Source organism: Corvus moneduloides, chromosome 6, assembly GCF_009650955.1.
Source record: "Corvus moneduloides isolate bCorMon1 chromosome 6, bCorMon1.pri, whole genome shotgun sequence".
Taxonomy (NCBI): domain Eukaryota; kingdom Metazoa; phylum Chordata; class Aves; order Passeriformes; family Corvidae; genus Corvus; species Corvus moneduloides.
The window spans coordinates 22,313,793-22,326,388 of record NC_045481.1 but is presented as its reverse complement, the minus strand read 5'-3'; the positions used below and the strand labels follow the sequence as shown (position 1 = coordinate 22,326,388).

The window sequence follows — 12,596 nt, the reverse complement described above, 5'->3', positions numbered from 1 at the left end:
AACCCTTGCTGGGGTCTTGAAGGAGCCAAGTCAGCAGCTCTGTTACCCCTTGCAAGAACAAGAGCAGTCGCACGGAATTTATAAAAGGTCTGCCTAGAGCAAAGCTAGGTGATTGTGCCATAGACAGCAAGGCACAGCCAGCTCTCTCCCCTACACTGAAAATTACGTTCTCTTCTTTTGCCCATCCTCGGATACGGCTCTAGGTGTTTTCCTAGTTTTCAGCTGCAGACTGTTGTCCAAGGGAATCCCACCCCAGATTCCCTCCAAACCAGAATCATGCCTGTACTTTTACTATGAGGACTTTCCAAATAGCAGGAGTAGATCCCACTCCACTCATCCCAAATGAAACCAAATACCTGAATCACCTTCAAAGCTGAAAGCACCCTGGGAATTCCAGCTTAAAACCTGTAGGACAAGAAGGGAACCCATAACCTTGTATCTGTGTTCTTGTGCAGACTCAGCTCAGATCCCACTGAATGTTTTGGCACCTGAGCCCAGATACTGCATATCAGGTACCCTAAGAGAACAATATTCATGGCCTTCAGACTTTACAAACCCACAATCTCTTGTACCAAGGTGGCATTCACCTACATACAGATACCTGGACTGCTATGTTGCTTGGATTCATTTATTGCCATCTATATCTGTATTTAGGCTGGTAAAGAGCCTTGCTGTTCAGGGTCATTCTGAGTATCATGCATTATCCTAGGTCGAGCTGGATCTTGACTGTGCTGTTATAAAAGGTCCCAGCACAGTTGGAGCCCCCAAAGACTAACACCGTGTGCAGGTTCTGCTCCTCTTTGTTCTCCTTGTCCATATCCATCAAGTGGGCAGGAGTCAGGTCAAGCAATGTGTGGCCAGCTCGGGGAACAGAGCAGAGGTCGTGGTGGATCACTGTGCTCCATGAGAGAGTATCTGAAACAGAAAGGGGCTATCAGTACTGACAACCCCATTCCTAGTGCAAGGGATGAGATAAATGGACTAGACCAGGTGTTCAGAAACACCACTGTAGCCCCAGAGTCACCTTCAGCTATCAAAACAGGGCAGGGGAGTCACTCACCTAGGTGGAAAACAAAGACATCATGCAAGGCTCCTTTGGCATTGCAGCCTCCACTGATCAGAACCTTCTGGTCCGACACAGCCAGAGCTGCATGAAAACTGTGACCAAAGCAAAGTCAAATGGTGACTACAACAAAACCTGCTGGGATGGCCTCAGTCAGCAATGGGCAGGGATAGGCAGACTTGATCTGGAGATTGGGAGCTTAAGCGGCAGGAAGAAAGTTGACTTCTGCTTCTCTCTACCCTGACTTGCAGAATAACCCTAAAAGAGATGTTTGTCTGCGTCCGCAGATCAGGCCTGAAGAGCAACTCATTATCTCAGAAGGAGCTATCAAAACTCCTACGCTTTGCTCTGTGTGGTGAGATAGCAGGCTAGCTGGGCTCTGCACTGCTTTAGATCATTGTTCTAGTGAGCAATTCTGTCCCTTTAGGAACAGCATAGTCCTGGTACAGGGGTTTCTTCCTCTGTGTGGCACAGTACCTCTCCAGGCACTGTGAAGACCAAACAGCAAGCAATACAGTTTACTAGGACACAGCAGAAAACTAACCCTAGCCTGAAAGGCAGATTTCCAGGGAGACTAAGGAATATCCCCCCACACCATACAGGCACCAACAAGGACAGCACAGGAATTCCTAGCCCCATAGCAAAGATCCACTGTATTTTGACTAGTGGGACAGAGATATGCAGCTGGGTCTGATCACAAGCACTGTTTAAACCTGGCTTCAAAGAGAAATGACAGAAGAAGATAGCTCCTGGGTCTGCAACAGAATCTTACCAACGTGCAGAAGGCTGTCCTGCGAGGAGAGGGACTGGTGTGTACTCCATGAAACCTGAAAGCCAGAGAAAAGGCAGGTGAAATGTCCAAAAATCTCTGCCTCATAACTAGACAAAAACTTATACTCTGCTGCATCAACAACCTGCCTTCTCTATTACCCAACCTCTTCCAAAAAAGCCATTGTTTTTTCTTCATTTCCCCCCCCCCCCTTACTGCTCCAGAAAGGGTTTTTTTTAACCCATAGTTTTTCATCTCCATTGCTTAGTCAGGAGTTTGTATAATGTTATTGCTCTTTTCCCATTGAGCACACCTCACTCCCAAGCCCCTGTCTTGGAACAGACCTTCCCAAGGCAGCCAAATGGCACAGACTTTCTTACCCAGATCCAGAATGTGCATGTCACTGAGGTAGAGAGAAGTACTCCGACCCCCAAAAATCAGCAGCTTGTTTTTCAATAGAGTAGCTGAATGCCTGGGCAGAGAGAACGCAAGTGAATAAAACATCTTCAGCAAGTTCCCAAAACTTCCATTTTAGCCTTGGCCTCTTCTACTGGGCTGCCATAGTTTCAGTCTACACCTGCCTCTACCCACAGCCACTGCAGCCCAGGGACAGAATTCCATCAGGATTCATAATAGGAGGTACTGAGTCACATTGCTCTAAACACAGCCCTATCTTAAGGAGTAAGTGGTGGAGAACAATCACCTAATATTTAGGAAATCACACTGGTGTGGGAGGGAAGGTGAGCAGAGGTTTCCTGCATTATTTTGGATAGCTGGAATTAGAGCACTCTCACCCAAGCCTAGGCAGAGGCTTCTCCCCTTCTGAAATGGGCTGATACCAAATTTCATGCTCTGGATTGAAGACATAAAGCACATTGCTGCAGGGTGCAACTGCCAGTGATGCCTTTCTGGGGAAAGTTCCTCCGAAAACAAAGAGCTCCTTGTGGTAGATAGTTGCACTGTGGTAGGTGAGCACTGGTATCCTCCCTTTAGCCTAGAAAAAGTTCAATATATATAGTTGTTACAAGAAGTGCATTATTTGCTGCATGACCCATAGGAAAGGGACCCACATCATGCAGTGAGTTTGGTAAGTCTCAATTTTCACTTTATTGGTTCCCCAGCCAGACCTTTGCTGCACAGGCAGACAGTATATTCTCTGCATGCTCCACACCACCAGAATGCTCTGATAAGAAAACAAGTCAACCTCCCACACCTTCCTCAGAAGATGTCAGGGAACAGAAAGATCTCATCCAGGTTTACTCTGTAAAAGCCATTTTGTGCTTTAGCCAGGAATGAGATGGATAGTCCTATGCTGACAGGACTCAGAATTCTGCTGTCCTCAGAGCGGTCCCCAATTTGAGAAGATCTTCACGTCAGCATCTGGTGCTGCATCAATGCATCTGGTGCTTCACCAGCTCTTCACGTCAGCATCTGGTGCTGCTCTCAAATGGCACCATATAAAATGAGAAGCCATTTCCCTCTGCTGCTTGTAGAGTACCTCCCACCCTTGGGCTTGGTCAGACACAGCCCTCTGCAGCACCCATTTTTTCACATTGCTTCATTCATTGTAGGCGCAGCTCCTGGTTTCTGTTCAGCATGTGGCTTTTCAACACAGCCTCCTAATACATGTCAAACCCAACTACGCATCTCAGACAACCTGCAGCAACAGTGGACCAAGACTACTGGACTAAGGACATGGGCACATTGACTGCCACATTCAGGCAGAACCTGCCACCCCTCCTGCACTTTTGTCTTGGAAGAGATGCAGTACTCACAGCCACAAAGAGCCATTTCCAGGTGACTGTGTCCAGAATGTAGATCCTGCCGTAGTCTTTGTCCTCCCTTATGCCCCCAAAGATGTAGATACGCTTGGTGTCAGGGTCGTAGGTAGCTGTGTGACCATGCAAGCACGATGGCATGGCATTTTGTAGCTGGAAACCCACTGGAAGCCATAAATCATTGTCTGTGGGAGCAACATCGGACACATGGTATGCGAGTTCAAAAATGCTCTTGATTTCTCTAGATTTAAAGAATATGCCATAAAATCTTTACTCAAAACCTTTCTCCCTTCATCTCCTCCTCTCCTTTGATTCAGGGCTAGAGGGAGCTCATACAGAATATTGTTTCTGTAAGGAATGAAGGGGAATAGCACGGTGAAAAAGACCAGTGAGGTGCAGAAAGACAAGGCACTGGAATTTTATCTCACACTTTCCCACCAGTGACCATGCACAGACTGCAAACTGCACTGTTGCTTTTACCCCCTAAAATCCCCCCAACTCTTTCCAGAACTTGTAGCTTAGCTCCTAGAGGGCTCTCAAGTACAATCCCAGAGCCTCTCAAGGCCCTCTGTGCTGTCAGCTCAGCCTGGTGACATGCTAGATGTGATGCCTTTGCTGTCCCCTCCATATGCACAGATGCCCAAGTATCCCCTCCCATCTGCATGAGCTGTCCTCGAGTCCCACTGTCCCCACTGCCTTTGACAGCCCTAAAGTCCTCACCAATTTCCAGCTTCCAGAGAGCATCCCTGCAGGACTGTTGATTGACACCTTCTCCACCAATGAGAACAGCTGTCCCCAGGTCACTGAGGCACATGGCATGGCACCACCGAGGGCTGGGACTGCCTGGGGAGGAAAGAGCACAGGCCTGTGAGCAGTCAGACAAGACACCCTCAGCGCTCTTCCCTGCTGGGAAGAACAAGCCACCTGAATGCTCAGAGAGAGGAAATGGTAAGGCAAGGGCCCCTGGTCCCTTCCCTCTGCAGGGCAAAAAGACTTACCTTCCTGAGAAGTATTTCCAGTTGGCTCAGGGGAGTAATTGCTGTACTTAGAGAGACCTCAGGAGCAAGGAGTAGCTGGATGTAGGATGCATTCAGGCTGCCACTTCAGACAGGCTTGAATGTCCCCCATTTACTACCCCATCTCCAGAAGTGATTTCCCAGTTGTGCTACCTGCCCCACGCCACTCCTTGTGAGGGAAGGCTACCCAGGGACAGCTTGTCAGTGCCAAAGATGGAACAATCAGAAGCCTGGGGCTGTTTCCAGAGGTATTCCTTGTGCTGCTCTGTTCCTCCTCCTTTCCCCTCCCAGGCCCCTGCAGTTGGCTGAGCAAGCTAGAAAGATACTTTTAAATCAAAGTCTATTTCATACCTTACCTTTTTTCCTCAAAGAGCTATGTACCCAGAGGTGTGTCTGAGATTCAGAGGGGCTAAAGAAACATATTTGAGAGCCTGACAGTACTGGAAGCACCTGTACTGATGGCAACTGCATGAAGAGGAAGAGTGTGTACACACAACCTACTTGTTATTCTTGATCACTGGGGAGATACAGGGTGAAGCATGAGAGGCTTCTGACGTTGAAGGGAAGGAATATCATCACTGAGTGACTGAAAAGACAAATCAGGGTCTAGGAACCAAATCTCACCTTGCAACTCCTTCACCGCCAGATCTGCAAAGGGAACACAGATATGGCCCCATAAAGCAGCCAGCAGACATATTGTGGAAAGTGCTCAGCTCCACTGTGTAGGAGCCCTTTGACCTTCCTTCCTCCAACCTCCAGCACAAAGCTACCTCACTGCAACAAACAAGGTGCAAGACGAAGAATCATGAACTAAGTCTCATCAGAAGAAATGCAGAAGATAGGTAAGAGGAGGGCACACTGACTGCCAAATGCTGTCACCATTGCATTTTACCCCTCTGATCGAAGTTCGTTTCCCCCCTTCTCACACTGTCTGCAGCAGAAACAACTTTATGATGGAGCTGTATTTGCATTTATGACAAGCAAGCCAAGTCCCAATAAGTCATTTCTTATGGGGATCACTAAGTTATTGCCAAACTTACACATTAACTTGGTCACACTCTGGAGCTGACTTGGAATACTCACTCCAGAAGCCTAAGGTTTTGTTTCCAAACCCCTTGGCAGTTACCTTCTCACTACTCAAAAGTCAGTACAATTATACTAATTACATATATTATTATATACATATATTCCTTTTTGTATTCTCTATACTGTAATAATAACCAATGTCTTCTATGGACCACGTGGTATGCTGTTAAGTAGGGGTGCAAACAGACTAATGCAGAAGTTACAGAACATCACAGTAAGTAACTTTCTTGTGCCTCAATTTACTCTTCTGTAAAACAAGGTTAATGATACTTGCCTATTTATAAAACACTTTTACTTGTATGAAAAGATAGGCATTATGTCACAGTACAAAGTGTTGGCACTAAGAATATCCCATGTTCTATTTCTGGCCTTTTCCCAACAGGCAAAAACTCATCAAGCAGCTGATCCAGTAATAAAGAGCATTCTCAGTATTTCAAAGCCAAACATACAAGCCCATCATGCCTTGGAGGTATATAGAGAAATGGACTGGGAAGTTGCAGCCTAGCAGCATTGACAGATCATTCAGACAAGACCTGTAAAATAAAGTTGGAAGCTACCAGAGTTACCTTCTTCATCGAGATCTCTCTCACATGCTGTGGGTTCAAACAAAACTTTCCTGGGCTTTTTGGAGTGGACTCTTGGTGGTCCTTGGTCAGGACTCTTCCTCCAGGCCTCACTGGATTCCACCTTGCCAGCTGGTGACTTCAGAGCACAGGGTACCACCAGGGTCCTCAGTGGTGGCTGGATGTCCTTCTTCACAGGCACGGATGCTCTGGCAGCCACCTCTGAGCTCTGACTCTTAACCTGTGACATGAGTCCCAGTCAAATCAGCCCTGAAGAAAGATACCCAAGGCTACTGTGAATTGCATCTTACTGGGCCAGAGATGTGGTAACTGTTTTCAGGCTTATCCTCCCATTGAGTTTTAAGGGCCAACGTGCCATCAGTATCAGCTGCCAAACGGGTGCTGAGCAAAGCAGCTAGCTGCTGCTGTGTGCTGTGGTCGGCTTTCAGACTGCTGGCTGCTGGGCACAGCTAGAACATGGAAGGGCAAAAAGGCTATATGTACTAGGAATAAAGCTGATCATCCCACCAAGGACTACTAAATTCAACCTTTCAAAAGGTTTCAAACCATTTCAATGGAGAATGTATCTTTCTTCAGCACAAGAGAAACTTTGGCTCCAGAACTTGCTTAGCTGTATCTCCACTGAAAAAATGACAGCAAATGTTTCAGCTAGACATTAACTGAATGGCTACTGGTGAGGGAGAAGATACTAAGAAAAAAGGTGAAATAACAAGGAGACAGCTCCAAAATACACATACCCCAGTAGGATCTTCCAGGTCCTGGCCAAGGGGCCTATCATCCGCTGGGAGCACTGGTGACTGGGTGGTCTCTGGTACAAGGAAGGGATGGGCAGGCGTACTGCTGGAGACACCTCGGAGCAGCTGCAGCAGAAACAGTGACAGAATAAAAGGACCTAAGTGTGCTAGCCTCCATCCACAAAAAGGATGAGCAAAAACATGTCTTGCAAGGGACAGATTCCCTGCAATGGAATAACCTGCCTCCATCTCCCACACCAACAAAATAAACAAGGAAAAGGAAAGCCAGGTGCTGCAACACACTAAATCCATTGGCTTCAGCTCAAGGTAAAACAACTATGTAAGTACCAAAGACTCAGGAGAGAGTGGAACTGGAAGTGAACAGCTGTCTGCTGCCCATCTCCTGCGACACACAAGGTGTTCTGGCAAAACTGTGTTCAGAGGATAGGCCTGGAGCATCACAGCAGTTTCAGGCTCAGCACAGATGTGCATTAACAGATCCGTGATTGTCAGCTCTACCTTGGAGTAGCAGAGAAGGAAAAGAAGAGCAGGGAGAGGAGGTTCTGGGGCTCAGAAATGACAACATTTGGGACCCTGGGCAGGAAGAAAGGAAAGCGTCAATTCTTTTACCTGTCCATTGACAGTCAGGACAAGCCTCACAGGGTTGCCTTTGTCCATCTCTTTCAACGAGGCCATGAAAATATCTGTTCTCCAGTCATCTTCCCACACCAGAGACCTGCACAAGGGACCACAGCTTTTCAGCCCACAAGTGACACTGACCAGGGCAAAATTCCTGCTCCCATAGTAGATTATAACAGCCCAAAGCCAAAAGAGATCCAACCAGGAAAGCAGTCAAAAGGAAGCTGGAGTCATCACTAGAGAGAAACACCATGGTGGAGGACCAGCAGGCCTGAGCAGCTTTTGCATAACACCAGCAGAATCAGGTAGCACCAGAGATGAGAAAGCTTTCCAGGATGCCCCTCCTGACACCCTGACAGCTCCTGCTGTAACCTGCGGGTGGGCTCCAGCGTGCCGACCCGCTGTGGTGCGACGCCTGGGGACACCAGCACATCCACTGCGATGCTCGTGTCCGGAGAGTAACAGCTCCAGTCGCCCAGCCCGAACACCACCAGCTGCTTTGGCAATGGCAGGGGCAGCCAAGCCTGGAAACCCCTCTGGCTGGACTGGCTGTAACGGGAGGGAAGAAGAACGAGAGATAGTAATCAAGGAGTAAAATAAAAGGTGAGAAAATATATGAAAACATCTAAAAATACGTTTACGCCTGGGAAGGGTGAGAGGAGAGGGGTTGTGCCGTTTAAAGATGAAACCATGCAAGGCAGTGGGAAGGGAGAGGCGCCAAGGGCTGGGGCAGCGCAGCCAGGTGGGCAGCGGCATTTCCAGAAACGAGGGCCAGGGCACAGCGTGCAGGTGCCCGGCCCGCGGGGGAGCCCAACCCTGACAGGGACCGGCCGCGCCCGCGCAGCCGCGGGGCAGGGTCGGGTCGAGCCGAGCCGAGCCGGGCCGGGCCGGGCCGGGCCGGGTCCCACCTGCCGAGCCGCCGTGGCGGCTCCCGCAGAGCCCACAGCACGTAGAAGGCGAGGCCGCCCTGCCGGGCGCTGCCCGCGGGCCCCGGCCGGCCCCAGCGGCGGCGGGCGCGCAGCATCGCGGTGAGCAGGGCCGGGGCCGCCGGGACCGACATGAACGCGCCGCGGCGCAGCGGGGGCGGTGCCGGCCCGCCCCGCCCCGGCCCTGCAGCTGCGGAGGGGCGCGGCCTGGGCCGGCCTGCCCGTGCTGGGAGCGCCCGGGGGCGCGGCCATCTCCATTAGCGGCGGGGCTGGCGGCAGCTTTGCCTTGCAGGGAGGAGGTTGGGGCAGCAGGGCTGGCTGTTCAGGCCTTCGGAGTTCGGGACCAGCCTTGCCTTCGTACCAAATTAGCCTCTGTAGAATTACAGAATCAATTAGGTTGGAAAAGACCTCTGAGATAATCGAGCACAGCCAATGACCAAACTCCACCCTGTCAACTAGACACGGGCACTACACATCCAGTCTTTCCCTAAACACTTCTAGTGGTTGTGCCTCCATCACCTTCCCGGGCAGTCCATTCCAGTATCTAATCACCCTTTCTGTGAAGAAATTCCTTCTAATGCCCAACCTCAACCTGCCCTGGCACAGCTTGAGATTATGTCCTCTTACCTTATCACTGGCTGCCTGGGAGAAGAGGCCTCTTCCCACCTGGCTCCAACCTCCTTTCAGGTAGTTGTAGGGAGCAATGAAGTCTCCCCTGAGCCTCCTTTTCTCCAGCCTAAACAACCCCAGCTCCCTCAGCCACTTCTCAAAGAACTTGTGCTCCAGACATTCACCATTTCTAGAGCCCAAGACACATGTCCCTTTCCCGAGAGGGATAATTTGCTTGCCAATTCCTAAATGATTGTAGCTGTACACATTTCTTGTAGCCTTCATGAAAAAGAGAAGGTGTGAACCTTGCTTCTCTTACTCTGCAGTCGGGGCTTGTATCAAAGAAAGGCAGGATGGTGGCAGATACTCCTTAATAATTGCATGTGTGTATGTGTGTGTTACTACAGAGGTTCCACTGGGTAACTGATACCACCTGTATAACAATGGGTAGCTCTGCTAAGCTTAAAGGCTATTCACCTGAAACAGGGAAGAGCCACTTTCCTGGCAGAGGCAACAAAGGCTGCTGCAAGGCCTTCGCAGAGCACCTCATGATCAGTGTTTCTGCTGCAGCCCATCCACAACAGTTACAGCAGGGAGAAGGGGAGTGGCAGAGTGGGGGTGGATGGGAAGAACTAATGTGAAATGTTGCATCACTTCCCTACATCCCCGCTGTTTTCCTTAGTTTTCCTCTTGGCCATGGGCCTGAGCCAAGCACAAGGATGCATAGTGAGTGCATGGTAATTAAGTAGCTGTAGCACTGTTTCTCTTTGGTGTTCTTAAAATGCAATGAAACATCTTTAACTTGGCAGAATCATCTGTCCTTTGGATCAACTTGGTTTATGATTGCTCCTGCCCATCAATTAGTTTATAAAAGTGCTCTAAGGGAACATTGGACTAGAACAGAGAATTGAACCTCTGCAGCACTTGTCCTACCAAACTTAAAATGAAATAGGTGAGAAAAGATGACTCCAGCTGCAGGCATCATTCCTCATTTTGACCAGCAGGTGCTTCTTTCAGAACATGTAAATAGAGCCTTTGTAGTATGATAAAGCTGATGGGCAAAGCAGCTGTGAGGAGCTGTGAAGGGCAAACACTTTTCTCTAGACAATTTAATGAGTATCTGGTAGCTGAAGAGATGTTTTTTGATCCTCCAGATTGAAAGCTGAAGTAATAAAGGAGCTAGGGGATCTCTGCAAATGGAGGTGACAAGTACCAGTATGAAGAACTGGAGGGTAAAGTATTCAAACTCTACCTATGTTCATTATATGGGCTTAGCTACTTGCTTCTTCCTCTCCAATTCCTCAAGCATTCAGTACAATCTCAAGAAAAACATTCCAGCAAGTCATTTTAACAGACAAAAAATTTCCTGGCTGGAACCCTCATCACAAGCTGACAACAGAGCATTTTCCTATCCATTTGTAATCAGAATCTGCTGTACACTGCAAAGTACATTTTGAGTATTTGCCTCTGCTTTGCTCCTAAAACTAACTACATTCTTTTGCTGGAAGGTCTGTAGTTGAATTTTTCATATCAAGATACTCACTTGTTTTAAACAGAAGACAAAGTTCTTGGTTGCATAGTGAAAAGTTTATTTAAAGGGAATAAGTTCCAATATATTATTACAAATCAACCACAACACATCAAATATAAACAATACAAACCAGTTGTAGAAGGAATGCAAGCACACTATAAATATAGCCTTCATAAGTGCCCTTCAGAAAGAGCCCAGTGCCACATTTTGTTAAAATATCCTCTTCTCTATTTAAAACTCACCTCTTGGTGAGCACATGAAAAGCAAATAGTTGGTGCTGAGAACTCAATTTTGAAATCACAGGACATCAAAAATATTCACATCACATAGATAAGGACTGACAAACAACCATCACAGTTCACAAGAACATAGGTCTGAAAAAGGTATGACCAGCTACATGGTGCTCCCCATCGAAAGCCTGTGCTAATGGCTTGGAGCTGTGAGTGGAAAGGAGCCTGATTCCCTCTGAGGAGAGCAGTTCCCAGGGCATCCTGGAGGTTGCAGGGAGACCATCTCCATCTATTTATCATTTCCAAACACAGCTCCTAAACATCAAGGTCATTACTTGGCAAGGTCTCCTTAGCTCTGAGCTTTGTGGCTGGCATCCTGCTTCTTGCCCAAGGGACTTGACTCACCAGTCCAGACAGATTTAAAAGAGATAACCCTCACTGATGGATCAGAAAATTCTTCCTCTCTCCCTTCCCAATAAAGGCTACATTTAATGTATGATAATTCTGAGAAAGCAACATGCCAAATCCAGAATGGAACCTAGAAAAGCCAAGGGGACTCAGATCCACCATCCACCTGGCCTGATGCACCTTCAGCTGCAACAGCACCACAGTTTCAGAATAAGTAGCCAGAGACTCTCTCAAGACAAATGTGAAATATCCCCACAGAAAACTCTCCTCATTGCAATATACATTTGAACTCTGCTGTTTATGTACCTTCTAAAACTTTATTTAATTGGTATTTACTGCAAATCAACTTCTTTAGATAAATGCCTTAGCACGTTGACTCCTGGCTTCTTTGACAGTCTAATTAGCAATGTATTTAACACAATCAGTTCCCAGCTTTTCATTCTGCCAGTTGTGAAGTTCTCATTCATCTACATGACACTGTCACATCCAATATTTTTCCCAGATATGAGAAAAGGAGAAATAGTTTTTTCTTTTACACTTGTAGAAATAAAAAAAATGCAAACAAAAAACTTTGTTGCTTTGGTCTCTCATCCAGCCTCAATATGCATAAGCACACACCACTCACAGCTCTGGATTTCGACCCTCTTTTTAGAGAAAATTATGAATGCCCATAAGAAACACTCCTCTATCTAGTGTTCCTCTGGTCCTTGGGTTTAGTGTCAGCATATCAAAAGGAGTACTCCTCTGGTGTTCCTAGACATCTGACAGCAGCATATGAAGGCAAAGAACGTATGGCACCAGGAAACTCAAACACCATTGTATAACTCATCTTACAGTAACAAGGCAGTCTATGAACAGATTAGATCTCCAGGAACAGCCTAGAGGGGCTCTCCATGCCGGACCTTAGCAAGTACCACCCCCTACCCAAATGGGCAGAGAAATAAGAAGAAATCTCTTGTATTAATGACACCTATGGTTCTTATTTCAGACATGTTCTTTGTTCCTAAGGCACCTTGTGATAAATCCTCTGTAGAGTGGCTTTAATAGGGGTAGTGAGACAAGAAGGAAGAGTATAAGCAGTGGGGATGAAAGTGAACTCATTTAGGGGTTCATTCTCTACCCTAATTCCCCACAAGAACGACAAAATCTTTCAGCAACTAGACCTGTAATAAGGTTTATCTCAAACCCACCTCACCAGGTCTAGCACCACAATAACTGACCCA

The 12,596-nt window shown here is 47.6% G+C and overlaps 1 protein-coding gene across 1 annotated transcript; it reads right to left on the bottom strand.

The window, feature by feature from the left end:
• Positions 1-610: 610 nt before the first annotated feature.
• On the bottom strand, positions 611-8,729 carry LOC116445277. Its single transcript, XM_032111741.1, has 15 exons — positions 8,578-8,729; positions 8,042-8,218; positions 7,661-7,766; positions 7,379-7,549; positions 7,034-7,156; positions 6,279-6,516; positions 5,251-5,274; positions 4,609-4,665; positions 4,331-4,453; positions 3,608-3,795; positions 2,627-2,826; positions 2,213-2,304; positions 1,836-1,890; positions 1,061-1,158; positions 611-915 (listed from the first exon to the last, which is right to left on the bottom strand). Exons 1-15 carry the CDS (start codon positions 8,727-8,729, stop codon positions 701-703), a joined length of 2,019 nt encoding a protein of 672 aa, XP_031967632.1. The 3' UTR covers positions 611-700.
• Positions 8,730-12,596: the final 3,867 nt, after the last annotated feature.

Excerpts from the sequence above, each read along its gene's own strand:
- LOC116445277 (XM_032111741.1), bottom strand. The coding sequence starts at position 8,729 with ATGTCGGTCCCGGCGGCCCCGGCCCTGCTCACCGCGATGCTGCGCGCC. Across the intron at positions 2,305-2,626 it reads AAGCCTCTGCCTAGGCTTGG|GCATTCAGCTACTCTATTGA; the intron begins GTGAGAGTGCTC and ends CTCTCTGCCCAG. Across the intron at positions 916-1,060 it reads TGTCTTTGTTTTCCACCTAG|ATACTCTCTCATGGAGCACA; the intron begins GTGAGTGACTCC and ends TTTCTGTTTCAG.